Raw genomic sequence first — 17038 nt, forward strand, 5'->3', positions numbered from 1 at the left:
GAAACAGCAACAGTGGCGGTGGTTAATTAGAAGATTGAAATTGTGTTTTTGTTTTATTTGCTTGTTTCAGACAAAAAATAGAAATATTGTCTTGGTTGGTGTGCGCTTTGCAAAAGTTGGTGTTAACGCACAATGTTTGTCAACCGCCATAAAACTGTAGAAGAAGAGGCAACAACAGCAGCAGCCCCTCCCTCGGCTGAATAGAAGAGAAGAGAAGAGAAGAGAAGAGAGACTGCGGACTCAGACGAGAGCGAAGGCACGCCAGCCAGCCAGGAAGGAGAGAGGAAGAAAGAAAGACGGAAGGAGCCATATTTGACGGCGACTCGTCTCGTAAAATCATTTTGACCTATTTGGGACTGTGGGGTCGAGCGTCCACAAGAAAAGCGTCGGGTGAGTTGGACTTTGTCGGAAAGAATTGCCAACAATTCCTTTCAAAATGGTGCCGTTCTCGATGACCTCTAGCCGTCATCGTCGAAGCCCTTTCGGCTTGTGCACTCGTCCTCGAGTGGATAACACAGGAACCGTTCTTGACGTTCGCCTATTTCGCGTCTCGGCAAACATTTGTTGTTTGTCGGCTGTGTGAATCTGTCGAGCGGGTGACGTCACGATGTGGACGTGCAAGCCGGCAGGCGATGATGGCGGCGGCAGATTGTTGCATCAATATGTAACGTTCGATACACGCCGACGTGTTCCTCGCTGAAAGAGCGCGTCATAATCAGTGACATGGATGAGCCGCCCTCGATGTGATTCATTATTCTTTTTTTTTATTAATTTACTTTTTTTGGCGTGCCCGTTCTTGCAGTAGGCAGGTCACGTTCGAAGCTCACGAGGCCACTTTCAACGTGATGTCTTTTAAACAAAACTAACATGTACATTGACCACGACCAAGATCATGATTGTAAACACGAAGCTGAAGTTTGAGAGGGTGTTTTGAGCCAAGTTTTTTTTTTTATCAGCTGTGTGTTTACAGCTGATAAGAAAAGCTCGTCGCCCTTTTGGCCTCTCTCACTTCTCGTTCTTGTTGCTCTTGAAAATGCCAACTCCACAGAAGCGTTCTAAATGGCTTCTAGTCACAACTTTCTTTTCCCTTCTTGACACAACTTATTTTTTTCTGCGCTTGACAATTCTGTCAAAATGCTGTCTTCAAAATGACGTCACAAGTCAAGACGTCATCAATGCGGTGAAAACAAACTGAAAAACCATCGTTGTCATTTGATTTATGAAAAGTATTTTGATTTCGTAATGTTGTTTGACTACTATAACAATCTACCTACAGAGACAGAAGTGTGACATGAAGAGAAACCAGATGTAAATGGTCCAATGTTAGATGAATGTCCGCACTAACAACCCCTGGAGGAACAGACAAGAAAATTACTTTTTTTTTTTTTTTTGCTCGTTGTATATTGAGGGCCAGCAATTATGTCCTTGTCACACCAGATATTATTTACCCCACATTTTTGTAACTTTTTTTTAAAGAACAGTTATAGTGTTGACAACAGTACGCCTATTTCATTCTGATTTGCATACACATATTCTACTCAGCAAACAAGCTTAATAGCTACTGTAGCTTTTCAACTTCTTCTGCTGCTAATAGGCTGAACGCAGACGTCCGTAATCATGTTGCGTTAAAGAGAACAAAAATGAACCTTTCACCGCCAGTAAACGATGTCCAATATTGCGCAGTCAACAAAGGACAAAACTTGTTGCATGCCAACTGACCTGGTGAGGTTAAGTGCTTCAGAAAATGGATGGCTGATGGCAAAGACACAAAGTGTCATTACTGTCATAATAGTCAATAATATTTGTGGGAATAATGACACGATCAAATAAATGATTTGAAATCATTTATTTCCTTGAGAATGTCTTCACTTGAAAATGAGCATCTGCACTCAAATAAGCTCCTGTATTTATTTCAAAATACGTGTGCGCAGGTATTAGCAACGGTCACTGTTAAGTAATAATTCTGTGAGTGATGTGTGCATTGAAGCAATCACATAAAATATTCCGTAAAACACTCCCATACGCATTCACGCTGTAATGTTCCTCACAGAATTTTAAATAATAGGAAAATTGACATCAATTGCTAAGGAATGGAATTTCTGCACGTTGGCATATGGAGCAATGTTAGCGCTGGTATAACCAAGTCAAAAAGTTTCCCCTGTCTGTTTACAACCAGTCCAAAAACAGTCTAGAATCCTGCTTTGATTTAGTTTATTCAAAAGCAGAACATTCTCGTGTTTGAGGTTGAATTCATGTAACCCAAATTTTTGGAATAACTGGGTCATATATTCTCTTACCTACCGGTATAAGTTGATCGCATCTCTTCGAACAATTCATACAATCCTAATTCCTGCTCATATCGTATTGTAATCTAACGTTACTCTAGGCTGCAATATCGGATCGGAAGTGAATGTTGTATGGAGACACTCCTAAATAATGGTAAACAAAGAAATGCCGGAGTGGAAGTGTCGCAGTGTCGTCTGCTTGCTGTCCAGGATGCCCGCAGCAGGCAGCAAGCTGAAGCAGTGCCGACTGGCTCAGGATCAGCTGGGGAAGGCAATCGATGGTGTGCTGAAGACGGAAGCGCAGCTGAGGGACAATGCCAGAGAGGTCAGAGGTCACCTTTAATATGGCCTTTGCAAAGTCACATTTTCATCAAAATCCAGTTGGAATTATATACCAAAAAAATATTTGCTTAGGAGAAAAAGCAAATACTAAAGACAAGTCCACGCATCAACTTCTACGGAAACAATAAAAGTCGACGCCTTATTTATTGACAGATATAAGAAGTAGGGCCTCCTCTTGTATTTTATGTCAAAGCGTGTGTTAACGCGGTCCATATAAATGGAACACTTGAAATGTTGAACACCATCAAACAAAACAGCTCGCGAAGCTGCTCTCACCGCATCTCGCCGGCAGGCACGTGCCAATTTGGCGCTTCTCTTTCAGATGTTTGTTCTGCCATTAACATTGCGTCTTTGGCAGAGCTGGCAAACCATTTCCCACACTTCCAATTGGTCAATCATTTGGAAAAAGAACAGCTACCTGTTGACGGACCAACAGTGTCGATTTGTCAGAAGGTTTTTGTGATGGGTTTGGATTTGCACCTTGGAAGCACATAAGAAGTTTCCATTGTAGGTGAATGACTGCTTTTGGCCAACTTGCAAATATAATCTCTCTCATAGTGTATGTCGGCCATGCAAAACAAAGAATTGCCCTTTACCCATCTGTTCCCAGGAATGAATGTTGCTCTGCCCAACTCACAGAAGCTCCCAAAATGGTGATTAAAAAACAAATTGAAATGTATTTAATGAGAAGTTGCGCGACTCTAAAAAGGACACTGGTAGCAAATGACATCACATGATGAGTGAAACAAGCTAAGTTAGCCAAGCGACAAAATGCAGCGATTGCTCCCATGACTTCTGTTTCCTTTGTATCCTTCAGGTGCGCTGGCAGTTGCAGAGCTGCGTGAGTCGCCAGCAGGAGGCGCTGCGCTGCAGGGAATTGTGGCTCCTGGGCCAGATCGAGGTGCTGGAACACGTCAAGGCGGAAACACTGCAGCAGCAGTTACATCAACTCTATCGGGTTGGTGCCCCGAGAACCTTGCGCTAACGCTAATGCTAACCCTCCTCGCGCTTTGGCAGCATATTGTTCACGAGGCTTGTCGTCACCAAACCACGCCGGGGTCAGTCGCCGACAAGCCGTGGCCCGACTGGCTTCGAGGCGAAATTAGTCACCGTTACTCTTGTCTTGCTCGGTCCGGAAACAAAGTTTGACTTGTGCAAAATGAGTAAAAGCCACAAATATCTGATTCGCAATCTCCAAGCTTCTGCTGACCGCTAACAATGTTCTGTCATGCACCACAAAGATCAAAGGTGCCCTCACCGTTGGTTTTTTTTTTTTTTTTTTTTTTTTTGTCTCGTCATTGACTTGGTAGCAGTGTCAACTTGGCGGCAGTAAGTTTTCTTTTTTGATTGGCCGTTACTTGTGCTCCAAGGACGGCGATCACCTCCAATTGAGATTTCATGATTTTCGATTGGCTTGTGTTGCGCTGTGTGTCGCTCATTGTACGGCGGTCACCAGTTGATGCACTTTTCATACTTGAGTGTGTTGATGCTTGACACGTTGCAATTTGCTCGTCTCACTTGAGCGCGTGCGTACGTGCGTTAACGTGTTTCAGATGCACGGGCAGTTAGACGCCATCTTCCAGCAGCTGCAGAGTGCCAGCAGCAGCGACCTCAGCAACCAGCTGACCAGTTGCATGGACAAGTAAGAAAGTTAGACTTTGACACGTCAATTTGTGGGGTCCGTGATCAACTTTTGGGCTGGCCCTCGCTGGTTTTCACGCAACATGTTTTTTTTGTTTTGTTTTTTGATATGACCCGTTTCTTGTTTGATGCGTCATGTGCACACCATCTAACTAACATGCTTGCACACTCTTGGCTGCAACTCGCCGTTTATGCATGTGTATTTGTCCGTCTCTCAAGGTTGTCTTGCCTGAGTCTGATGCCCGAGGAAACACCCCAGATGACTTTTACTGCCGACTCGCGCTCCCTGAGGGATGCCATCACATCGTTTGGCTGCATCACCGCCCAGGTCTCGCTCGCATGCACATTGTTTAACCTCTCAATAGATGTTGCCTTTCTCTTCTCCCAATGAGGTGATGTTTTGTAAGGCGTGTGCACCCAAATTCACACTGTCAAAATTGATAATCACCTCAAAGCCGGAAGAACTTGAGGAAGCGTTTCCTTATGAGGCAGGACTCGCTACCAAAAAGCTCCTAATCAAAATGGCGACAAAAACCTTGATGACTTTTTGTGCTTCTGCGCGCAGGAAGTCCAGAGTGGGGTTCTAGTGGACTGGCTGCCGGAAGGTGGTCCTGGACTCAGACTTGAAGCTGGCAAAGACAAAGAGAAAGTGGGGCAGATTGTGATTATCTTTGTATTTTTTTTTTCCCGAATGCATTGTCGCTCGCACAACTATGACTGTGCCGCTGCCATCGTCCAGGCTTCCCGTCCCGTCCCGGCATCAGTGGATTTTCTCAAGGCCTGGGGCCAGCTGCGAGACTTGGAGGCATGGCTGCTCCAGGACCAGAAGGCCGCCGACCGGCAGCGCAGCGTCAGCGGCACCTCATCTACCTCTTCCATCTCCATTGAGAAGATCGACGAGTCCGACTTGAGCGACGCCCTGCGAGAGGATGACCTGAGCGAATGGCTCGCCGCCCCGCCCTCCATCCTCGCCGAGTCAGACGGTGAGCAGCGGCGGTTGCTCTTGAAGCCGTTTTCCGAACGCCGGCCTTGGGAAGACTGGCTGGCGGGCTCCAGCTGTTCCTCCTGCTGCCGCCAGAACACCCAAGCGCTCGAGATTGAAAACTTGGGCCAGCTCAAGTGCCTCAAGACCCCGCCGGCTCCCGCCACTGCCGTGACCCCCGTCGTGCCCGGCCTTGAGGCGTGGCTTCAGCAGGCGGCACCGCTGCCGCAGACGTGTCGCGCCAACGAACCGTGCTCCAGCTACTCAGAGTGCATCTGCGACGAGAACTGCGGCAAAGAAGCCCTCAACGCTTGGCTACTGCAGCGCAGTGCACGAGACAAGAACGGCGTCCCCGTTTCCTCTGCCGATGTCCCGCCCACTGCCAAGAATTTCCCGCCTCCTCTGCAGCACAGATGGCAAGAACAGAAGGTAATGATCCGAACAATAGTGACTTGTTACAGCTAAGCCTCCAATTTGTGACGTTTTCTGTGCAAAATTTGCTGCTCATTTTCAACAATCATCTTAACATAGTCGTTGGAAAGGCCGCGACAAAACACTCAAGCGTCTTTATTTGAATTGAAATCTTGATAGAGGAAGTAGAAGTGCAATGTTGCCACTTTTTAGCAATTATTGCTTTTCTAAAAGCTGTTTGATGACTTTGTTGACGGCTGACACTGTGTACACGCTCGTTTTGAAATCCACATACGGCAAAGGGCTTGTTTGCCTTGAGCTGTTCACTTGCCAAACTTTCTCAGCATCATCTTGACAAGTTTATCTCCATCACCTTATTTTCTTTTGTCATTTGTGCATGCAACCAGGTAATAACACATGTATATAATGCCATACAGTACTTCCTAAAAAATACTCCTGCCAAGAAGCATAGTATACTGTACTTGTGAATAGTTAACATTTCTTCTGCAAAATTATGCGGACAATGACACTCTCAAGCAATAATGTGTTCCGCTAATTTATACTACACCATGTGGAAAGCGCTTTGTTAGAGCTCCAGCTGTTGTGAAATGAGCTATAGAAATAAAGTTGTATTGTATCACGCCAGCCAACTTGCAAATGTGACCTTTGAACTCCCCCGTCAGAAAGTGTTGCTATTCTGTGTTTCAACTACTAACTGATGCAATGAAAAACATCAGCTGTGGAGGTCATCAAAACTAATTCAATAATGGACAACTATTGTCGTCATTGATTCATCGTTTTTAGACTTTGTTTTAAGTTTCAATTGAAAGCAGACCGATTATCTCGCGTTTTTCAAGACAAGATCCTTGAAAACATCTGCTTTGACTTTGGAAAGCAAAGATCAGCAGTTAATCAAATAGCTGATGGATGTCATGGTCTAAACCAGCAACTGAATCATAATTGATGGAAAATAATATGCCTGACGTGTAGTTGAAGCTGAAACGGCCTCAGAAGAACAAACTTGTATTTGTCCTTTGGCATCAAGCAGTACCGTAGCGGTCACTTTCCAAAAGTTCAGTGCCAAGTACGTCCCTCCTTCTCATTTCATTATTGGGCAATTATTAGCTTTTGTGTCATCAATAAACAATTGCTTAATAAATTATCTTTGGAACGGAATAATTTGAACGATTACCTTAGTCTCAAAATGATCTTTCGTCAGACTCATTGATTTAATAGTGGCTTGTACAAATAATGATGGCGACAACGCTAATTGGATGGATTGTGCACTTGGCAGCAGGCGAGCAATAATGAGGCTCGTGATTTGAATCCCTGACGAGGATGCTGACGGGGGAAGTGGGTGTGGTCTCCACAGGTTCAGGCCATCCTGGAGGCGTGGCTTCACCCTTCCAGCCCTCCATTGTCGTCTGCGTCATCACCCTGCAGCGACAGCCTCTCCACCACCTTGTTCCAGCGGCCTATAGATGCACAATCATGGATGCTTCCACAAAAATGGACAGCAGCAGCTCAGCAGGATGACAAATGGCTGCTGAGGAAGAAGTGTCAGGTAGAAAAATCAACGCTGATGAACGCATGAGCCATCGGTGTGATGTAACCCCATGCTTTTGTTAACTCGCTATAGGAACGCATGACCTTGCCCTCCGTCTGTGACTCGTTATCCAGCATGAAAGTGGGCTGTGACCAAGAGAAATGGCTCCACAAGCCGTCTCCCGTTCAGGTGAGCAGGCACCACCAGAAGACTTGAGTTTCATGAAATGCAATGACGTCATCAAAGAGCACCGCTTGCGAACCATCTTCACGCTTTGTTTTCTTCCAGATTTGATGAGGAGGAGGTTGATGATGGTGGCGGCGGCGGTGGCTGTGTTGCCGTTTTTCACTTTAAAATCCTGTGACTTCATTTGATTGCCAACAGGAATTCAATTGAATGAATCTATTGATCACACAGTCAACCACTTGTAACTCTTCCAGGCTGGCTTATTTGAACTCAAATATTTTGATGAAACCTATATTTTTGCATTTGCATTGAGTGTTTGTTCTAATACTTTTCATCCAGCATCACTTGGAAGTGATGACGTTAATTTTTTTGTTGATGAAAAATATTTTATTGTAAAATCAACATAGATTTTAAATTTACCCAGGATGACTTCTACTTATTTTATTTGTGAGTGTGTGTGTTGCGCACATGTGATTGTCCCTACCCAGAATAAAATACGTTGACATCGCTGGTCATGTGCTCACTTTGTGTTGCTCAGAAGTAGTGTCACTGCATTAGAATATGTGAAACTTCAAACTTCGAATCAATTTGAACAAAACGTGCACGTAACATTGTAGAACTCAAAATTTGTGTAGATGAAATTGCGTTTCACCCATTCAAAATATAAACGTGTCAGTGCTGTGCTGAGATGCTGATGTAATTAATAGATACTCAATTCCAATGTAGTTGGGAGCTTGTATTAAAAAAAAACTGCACCGACAGAACAAGCATTGCCTTGCCCCGCCAATATGGCCGCTACTGAGGCATGCCGCGTAGCCGAGTTGATACAGCAAACTGGCCTATTACGGCCGTCGGCTTCTATTCCGATTTACACGAAGTGATGAACGTTTACAGTCAAATGTGCACTATGGGTAGAGGTGGGCTGAGTCCGCAGGTCAAAATTTCTTACGCTCGTGGTCCTCGCCAACAGCCAATCACAGCGCGTTGGGGCAGTCTGAGCAGAGACTGAGCCAATCAGTGGCAGCGCACACACTGCCTCATGCCGCATGACGCTCTGTAGCGATCGATTCATCCGATCCGCTTTTGCCTCGTCTGTTCGGCGCTCCGGTGATTCAATTTACCTTCACGAAGTCGCGTTGTCTCGAAAAAAATGGAAGCCAAAGACGAACGTTGGCAAAAGAGTCATGATCCCCATGGTCCGTGGACCGATGTAATGAGCCCTGTGATTGGTTGGAAAAAAAAAAACAAGTCTTCACGTGACGTCATCGTCGCCGTCGCCCATATGAAATGGACGTAAATGCCATTTGTTGTTTCTTAGTCAACAGTGCCAACAAAAAGTCGACAGATGTCCGAACTATTTTATGGCGCCAATCGGTTGGGACAGGCCGCTGTCGACTGAGGTTTGAGGTCGGACTTATTCAGCCAACCAGAGAGCGCGTACTAGTGCGTGTCGCGCATACTAGCATATCCGGTCACGTGAAAGTTCGCTTGACGCTCTCAGTCTGCGACCAATCCCAACATGAGGGACTTCCACTTTCTCATCATGTCCTCACGTCTGTTTTGTTTTCATGTCTTTGCTGCTCTGCGTGCTTCTGGATATGCTGCGGACACTTTCGCTTTTACTTTGAAGGAGCGCTTCCGTTGCTGGGAACCATTTAATCGTTTCCCAGAATGCTTTGTGTTCACGTCTGCTTCTTCCTGTTTATTGTGAGCGTCTCCGCCGGCAACCTTAAGCTTCTCATTTGACGTTTTCCTGCTCGGTGAGTTCCCAAAACGACGAAGTTGGTCGTAGTGAATCTTTAGTGCTCGCTTGACGAGCCCGCCACAAACCAGAATTGGGCGGGTGGTGTGCGTGCGTGCGTGCGTGCGTGTGTGTGAGGGGGGGATCATTCCGCCCTTTTTTCCTCGTCACTGTCGCCAGCCCGGCCGAGCCCTGGAACTTCATTGAGAAAACATTTATTTTGCTCGCGCCTTCCGCTTCGGCGACAACGTCGACATTTGCGACCTCTGTGAGCATATGGTAGGATTCTAACCGCGTTTCCGGAATGTTCGGTGCTCGAGCTAGCCGGGAATAAGTTGGCAATGAGAGCGATTTGAATAATGGATGCGCTGCTCGCTGCCTGCTGCTTTATGGTGACGTCACGGCGAGCGGCGAGCACTTGGTCCTCGAATGCTTCTCAGCGCTGCTTGGTGACAAGCGTGTCGTTTGGCCTCTCTTTGGCCTTCATTTGCCAGACGCTTTCACAAAGGTTTCACGCTGGAAAGCTCTAAGAGCCTGGCGGCCCGAGAAAACGGAGCGATTTCATCCGAGTGTCGGATGAGTAGCTTGCAAACATTCCAAGGCAAGCCGAAAGTCAAGTGAAATCTTTAAATGGGGCGAACGTGAGCAAGAACTCTTGTTATTGGAGATGTGCCGATCACTGACTGCTCATTGTTTGTCTAAATGTTCTTCTTTCCTGAAATTGTCCCATGTGACTTTCAGCCGCTGATATTGTCCGGCTCTCCGCCTCACGATGGACGACTCCGAGGCGCAGCTGACTGTGTCTGAGGCGGATGCTCTGGGCGCAGACTTCATCACGGTGGAATTGGACACGCAGCCCATCGAGTATGTGGTCAAGTGGGCCGAGGTGGGCTCAAAGTTCACCATCTCGTGCGTCAAGAAGGACTCGGACGACCCGTCGGACCTGAGTGGCGAGCAGCTCAAGATGGAGACGGACGAGGCCTTCTTCGTGCCCTACGAGGAGGTGTACCCCTGCGAGGTGACCGAGCAGAGCGTGGAGATCAAGATGGAGTCGGATGACGACGATGATGACGACGCCGATGATGGCGAGCACCACCAGATCCTGGTGGAGGTGGGCGGGCAGCCGGATGGCGAGGCTGACTCAGACCGCGGCGACCCGGAGCCTGATGAGCGGCGATATCGCTGCGGCTACTGCGGTAAATGTTACAGCCACGCCTCCAGCCTCTACCGCCACCAGCAGACACACTCCGCCAAGATGGCTGCCGTGCCTACGTCAGCCGCCGCCAAGCGTGCCCTGGAGCCCGCGCAGCAGGACGCGCGATATGCATGCCAGCACTGCGGCATGACCTTCAAGGGCAGCAGGTCGGTTTCATGTCTTCCATTGCCTTCATATTTGGCCAAAACGCAGTCATCGAGTCATCAATGAACAATAGTTTTTGTGTCGAGACGAGTCATTTTTGGCTGGTAAAATTCTTTTAAGCCTCGTACATACTCTAGGATGTTTCAAATATTTCAAGATTTTCTTTCTTTTTTTTTTTGTGCATGGTGTGCCCCGATGTTCTCAATACACGGAGATTCTCTTCGCCCACCAATTTGGAAACACAGAAATGTCACGCGATCACACGTAATATCAGCAAAACAATGAACAGCACCGATGTTGCCTCGGTGTTCCCAAAGAGGACCAGAGGCGAAAATGTTGAAATTGGCCAAGTAAGGCGAGAACCGACGTGCTTTGGACAATACTTGCTGCTGTCTGGAAATGTTGTGTTCATGCAAAGCAAACGTGTATTCTGTTTTTATTCACATCACAATTAACTGCGTGAAACGATTTGAGTCGTCAGCTTTCCCCACACACTGAGATTTCTTTTGTCGCAAGTATTGAACACATTTAATATTTCCGATTGTCGTCCCGGCTATCGATACGCACCTCAGTGAGAAGGATCGTTTGTCCTTGAGCACAATCTTAGAGGACATCTTTGATGAGGATAAAAAAAAGCCTGATTGTCTTGGGCTTGAGGCTTAAGTGTAACAATGACAATTGCCGACGTTACAACACTTCTCTTGGCTTTCATTTTTGTTTTTGTTTGCCAATTTTGCACGTCTCTCTGTAGTGACTATCAGCGTATTCGCCACTCTGCGTTAGGTGTTAGCGTGAGTGATGGTCTCTTGAAATTGCTTGACGACTCTGCATCATGTGCACAATTCTTAGCTTATTAATCGTAATATCGAAGTGATACATGTTTAATTTTGCGTCTGCCTGGTCAAATTCCGATTGAAGAAAATGATTGCATGTCTTTGCGATATGCGTATTGCATGGGCCAATATCGTGATGCCGATAGTTTTGGGATATATTGTGCAATGTATGAAGTGTGCATTTGATTTCATGACAGATCAGTTATGTATTTGTTCTTTGAGTTGTGGCCAAGCTTCGAGTACATCCTTGGCAACAAAGTGTTCCGCTCCCCGAGATGTTGAGTGGCCACAGAATGAGCAGGGGTGCCCACGATTGGCCACTAGCTAGCTCAGCCCCTGCTCGGGAGGGCAAACAAACAAACAAACAAACATGCATCTTGCATCGCACGCGTGCTACTCAGGTCACGTTTTCCCCAACGTCGGCGCTGAACACGCCATTCGGCACACGAACCGTTCGCTGGGGCTGTTTTTAAGGTTGTGACGAGCCCAAAGGAAATTGACCCGCCCAGGTGGCCATTTTGATGTTGTACTTCAAACTCCTTGTGTCATTTTCGCATTCTCGATATGCCAAGAAGTCATGATTGTGATTCCCGAATCGCGACACATAGATTTTCCCATGTCATCAATGGAATGAAAGCTCGTTGTGGAACGCTCTGTAAGATTCAATGAAATGAATCCAAAGTTCGCACTTGCTGACCGTCCTCTTGTGATGTGCTTTACAACTACAACTCGTCAATTTGTCTTGTTATGAAATGAAACGGTGTTGCATTTCTTGTGACTGGACGTGTGACGATGAATCCATTGTCAAACGAATTGACAACTATTTGGATTATCAGTTCCATGTTGTTGAACTTGAAATGGTCCCGACCGTTGTGTTTGTGCGTCAGGATGCTGGGTAGTCACCTGCGGCTGCACGGCAAGAGGCGCATCCACCCGTGCAACATCTGCGGGAAGGAGTTCAACCACAGCTCCAGCCTGTCACGACACCGTCTCATCCACAAGAAAGCCAAGGACGGCGGCCCGGCCCACGCCCACGCCGCTCCTGCCCGCTTGTCCCACCGCCCCTCCCTGAAGGGTAAGAAGGCAAAGCGGCGGAGGCAGCCGGCAGCCGTGATGCAGGTGGTGGGCGGAGACGACAAGTTCTACGCCTGCCCGCAGTGTGAGATGAGCTTCCGTACCTCCACGGCACTCTCCAAACATCAGGTAACTTGCGCCAGCTTTGCCACTGGGAAACTTTCCATGGGACCAGACGGGCGGGAAGGTGTGGCTGTGGCCGCATTATGCCCAGTGTCCACTTGACAACGGCGTCCGCAGCTCGAGGGAGTGGCTTTCGCTTCCTACTGTCGTTCCCAAAAAATCCAAACTTAACTCTCTCCCAAATGGTGTGAAAATTGTTCCCCAGGTTTTGCCCAAAATGGAGTTGATGGTGCACTGTCCAAGACTGGAAAGTGGCCGCTGAGCATTTATTGAACGGTACAAGTAGGACAAAACGAGCGGCACCCCCATCAATAGTACGATTTGCCTATGTGATAAATCTCTTTCATTGGCAATCACAAAAAAAAAAAAACATTACCCGCAACTCGTACTTTGCAGCCTGCGGTCAACTAGAGAGCAGCCCTTGTGCAGTGTAGAGGCCCCACCCACTTTCCGTCACCCTGAACCACAAACTCAATCCGCATCTATCGCTGGCATCAGGCAGAGGCCTCCTAAGTTCGCAGTTTGGTGAATTTATGATTTTTATTCACAAATGATTGCGCAGTCTCGAGGGTTGAAAATGTCTCACATTGTTCGCAGTTGAATAAAAATTACGTTTTTTGGGGTCGACTATTTGGGAGAGTTAGGTTACGAGTATTCCGCCAATTGACAGCGATTTGCTCGTGCATTTTCTTGCACTGTCAGTTTGAAATAATGTTCTATTTTTGTATTTTAAAAAATAATGGGAATTTGGATTGGATGATTAAAAAAAATTGATTCATCAATTTGTTGTAAAAATAAACTGATGTATTGAAATAATGGTTAGTGAGCAGCTGTCAAATTGCAAATTATGTCACAATTGGCTGTTGAAGACGCAAATTGGTAGCATGAAAGTGTGATCGGGACACTCGGAGACAAAAGTGGCTCCAAGCGGACGTCTTCCTGTCGTCACTCAAAAGGCGGCGCACGTTTGCTGTTGTTGTTGTCGTGACTTTTGAAACCACGTAACAAATGCGTGAAAGGGGAACACAAGTCCAAGATTGTCATGTGTGGTCGGAAGATGCAATTGTGATGAATATCGCCTTCATTAAGGAGAAATAGCCACCTCACTTCTATTCTGGATTTGCAAATGCGAGCCCAAGTTCATTGTCAGCAGGGGGCAGTCGAGTGTGCAACTTGGATGACAGGTAGCTTTTTCCACCAAGGTGACACTCATCACAATAGCATGTTTGGTGATGCCAATGACACAGGAGACGGCGCCACGTGTCGGGGCAGCTTGGAGCTGTGCTTGAACTCGTTAGCACGGCTCGAGACTTGAAGTCAGTTTGAGGGCCCGGACGCCCCAATTTCTCAAGGGTAGACCTTCAAAAAAAAAAAAAAAAAAATGGAAGCGGTGCAACCGGCCTTTTTGAGGGGTAGGGCGGAAGTTCTTAGTGATTCTCAATACCAAATGTTGTTTTGTGAACGGAGCCTAAGTTTGTTCTCTACTTGATTTTCAAAGATATATACGAGATTGTTCTCCATTTCAATGCCTATGGTCAATCTATTTGAGAACAAGAAGTGACTTGCTTTTAAAGAAGCATCGGTTTAAAACATTGTACCGTTTAGTGATTGACTCAATAAAAACTGAATAGATATTTTTCTAAAATGTCACTGTTTCTAGAAAGGAAGGGTGCTGCTAATCATTTTTTGTGTTCTTTATTTATACCGAAGCAAAAAAATGCCCGTTATTCAATAGAATTTTTGTTCCCGAATAGCAAAATATTGGCGAGCGGCAGCCCTCGTCCTAAGCGACAAGTTGAAACACAAACGCTTTTCTAGAGCATTACCATTGTTCCTAAAGGGGAAGTCGACTCCAAAATTGTCTTGACGATATGTTCGCTGCGTCTAAAGACGGCATTCGGATGAATACGACGATTGTGGAAGAGGCATGAGCTTGCCGCAATTGGTTGTTATCTGATGAGCAATCGGGATGTCGTTTTCTGTCCGCAGCAAGCAGGCCGCTTCCTCAGACCAATGAAAATGGTTTTGTTCCTGTCACACAAACTCAATGTCGTCTTTAGACGAGTGAGGCCACATATTACACATTATTGTCGAGATATGTTTGAGCGATTTTGTTTGATAAACTGCGTTGTCAAATTCAGTGCCATGGAAAATTTGGGTGCACCCAACTTTACTTTCGGTGCACCAAAGGGGAAAAAAGAGTTGGGCATCGCAGCGCAAAAAGTGAGTCGACGGGTGGGTGCGCCGAAAGAAAATTGTGGCTTTGGGTTCCCCTTGTGTGAAATTTGACATGAATATGCAATTTGTCTGAGTCATGCGCTTGCTCATGGAACGAAGTCAAGGTTGCGTCCCCAAACGTTGCGCATATGTGTGCAATTCCCATGGAAAGTTTCCAAGATGGCCGCAGGCTTTGGGTCTCCTGGAGATGGGGCGTAAATGTTGGGCATGTTTGCAACCGCGCAGGTGACGCACGTGAAGGAGCTTCTGGACAGCTACGCGCAACCCGGCAAGGAGAACATGGCAGAGAGCTCGTCCGACCTGAAGATCCGGCTCAAACTCTGCTCCCGTGACAAGCCCAACTTCTACACACTCTGCAAGAAGAACCGGCGCCGGCGCCGCCGCGTAAAGCGGGGCCCCGACGTCGCTCAGGACGAGGACGAAGAGGATGCCACGGCCCCGGAAGCTCACGGCTGCGGCCTTTGCGGCAAACGTTTCAGCCACACCTCCAGCCTGGCACGCCATCAACTGAGCCACCAGGTGGCGCCGGCGGCGGACGGCAGCAAGCGAGCTAAGGCCAAGAGCAAGACCTTCACCTGCGCCGCCTGCAACAAGACCTTCATGCACTCGTCCAGTTTCTCCCGCCACAAGAAGGCGCACCTGGTCGGCGCCAAGAGGGCCATCCTCGATGAGACGGCGCCCATCGAGTCCGACTCCGACTGACTGCCGGAGGCGGCTTCCGCTCGCGCGGGATAGCAAGTGTACATAGCAGACGTGATCCGAAGGCCGACCCCAATCCCGCCCCCTCGTCCGCCCGCGCACCCTTTCCCAACCTAAGTAGAACCGGATGTTCCAGTGGAACCTTTTTGTCTTGGCGAGATGAAATTGGATAGAAAACGTGATTGCTGTGGCCATGTTTTCATGCCACGTCTTCCCGCTTCCTCCCCGAGTGATCCGATTGGCCGCTTGTTCCGTTTGTTGAGTCCATGTCGTGGTATGCATGAAGCCACTTGCCCATCTTTGTTGTTTTGGACGTGGAGCGCGGGTCGGCGGGAGGGCGAGCGCATTTACGAATTTGGAACGATGGCGTCAAGGGTATTTAAATGACCTTCGCACTCTTAAGAAGGCGGAGACCCTCGTTGTTGTCTAGCAACGCTGCCGTTGTCACCATCAGCAGCAGTAAAGGACAAAATGGGACCATTACGGTTCCATTTCTGCCTCACGTGTGAGGAAAAGATTTGGCTTTTTATTGATCATTGATTGGTCCATTTGTACAGAAAAGAACGTGCAGCATATTGATGACATTGCTAAATTCGACCGATGTCCTGGCTAAAAGTTTGTTTGGAAAAAAAAAAAAAAAAGCTTGTCATTCACCTTTAGCCTCCCTGTTGTATTGCATCTGTGTCGTGTTTGCTAATTAGCACAAAGCCTTGACGTGTTCATTTTGTAATAAATCTGGAAAATGAGGCCTCACTCTTAAATGCGATGCTAATGTTCTGTGCGTGCGTGCCTGCGTATATGAATGATAGACACATGCTTCGCTTCTGCCTTTTACTACAGCAGTCTCTGGTTGGCTATGACTCTCCCAGTGTGAGAAGTTATAAAAATAATTGAAAATCAAATTCGAGGCATATGATCGCGCCAGAGAATATGAATATCACTTATGTCAGCTCTATCAGACAGTTTGAACATACATGACAAAAAGTGTTTGCTTTTTAAAGTGAGACGTTTAGTGTGAATTAGAAGTAAAGGCGATTTTAATGAAAGTCAACTAACTCAGTTGGACTCGGTCGATGTTGGCAGTGAGGGAGTCACGGTGGGTGACTGCTTGGCGCGTCCGGCTCCCAATTCAGAAGTTGAGGGTTCGAATGCAGCTCTGGCCTTCCTATGTGTAGTTTGCATGTTCTCCCCATACCTGTGTGGCTTTTGTTCGGGTCCTCTGCTTTCCTCCCACATTCCAAAAACATGCTTGGTAAGTTAACCGAACACTCCAAATTGTTCCTAGATGTGTTGGTGAGGGTGAATGGTTGTCCGTCTTTGTGTGCCCTGAAATTGACTGCCCGCCGACATTCTGGCAAAGGCTCCAGCACGCCTGCGACCCTCATGAGGAAAAGGATCAGATAATCGATTGATGGATGAATGTTGGCAGTGAGGAAGAGCTCTCTAGTGGCCACATTGATATTGGTCACTGTTATTTGGTGTGTGTGTGTGTGTGTGTGTTTTTCTTCACGTAAGAGGTCACGATGGCCTGTCAACAGCGCGCAATTTGAAAAAATGAATCAAAATTGCACCAACGA

General features: G+C 47.0%; 2 protein-coding genes across 6 annotated transcripts; both read left to right on the plus strand.

Moving 5' to 3' along the window:
- The first annotated feature begins 226 nt into the window (after window positions 1-226).
- ncoa4 (nuclear receptor coactivator 4) lies at window positions 227-7903 on the plus strand. Of its 4 annotated transcripts, none has more exons than XM_088304434.1 (10): window positions 227-390; window positions 2496-2610; window positions 3445-3585; window positions 4181-4269; window positions 4488-4596; window positions 4834-4929; window positions 5008-5679; window positions 7034-7225; window positions 7301-7396; window positions 7496-7903. In XM_088304434.1, the coding sequence occupies exons 2-10, from the start codon at window positions 2497-2499 to the stop codon at window positions 7499-7501; spliced, it is 1515 nt and encodes a 504-aa protein (XP_088160560.1). In that variant the 5' UTR covers window positions 227-390; window position 2496; the 3' UTR covers window positions 7502-7903. The 4 variants fall into 4 exon arrangements, with proteins under 4 accessions (XP_088160560.1, XP_088160561.1, XP_088160559.1 ...); XM_088304435.1 differs by having other exon boundaries at window positions 4834-4917; XM_088304433.1 differs by having other exon boundaries at window positions 4834-5679.
- Window positions 7904-8885: 982 nt separating this feature from the next.
- On the plus strand, window positions 8886-16208 carry LOC148329681 (uncharacterized). Of its 2 annotated transcripts, none has more exons than XM_088304088.1 (4): window positions 8886-9153; window positions 9876-10496; window positions 12215-12530; window positions 14988-16208. In XM_088304088.1, the coding sequence occupies exons 2-4, from the start codon at window positions 9907-9909 to the stop codon at window positions 15462-15464; spliced, it is 1383 nt and encodes a 460-aa protein (XP_088160214.1). In that variant the 5' UTR covers window positions 8886-9153; window positions 9876-9906; the 3' UTR covers window positions 15465-16208. The 2 variants fall into 2 exon arrangements, with proteins under 2 accessions (XP_088160214.1, XP_088160215.1); XM_088304089.1 differs by lacking the exon at window positions 8886-9153 and adding an exon at window positions 9260-9413.
- The last annotated feature ends 830 nt before the right edge of the window (window positions 16209-17038 follow it).

This window comes from Idiotropiscis lumnitzeri, chromosome 9 (assembly GCF_059441095.1).
Source record: "Idiotropiscis lumnitzeri isolate Australia: NSW breed Sydney's pygmy pipehorse chromosome 9, RoL_Ilum_1.0, whole genome shotgun sequence".
Lineage (NCBI taxonomy): Eukaryota > Metazoa > Chordata > Actinopteri > Syngnathiformes > Syngnathidae > Idiotropiscis > Idiotropiscis lumnitzeri.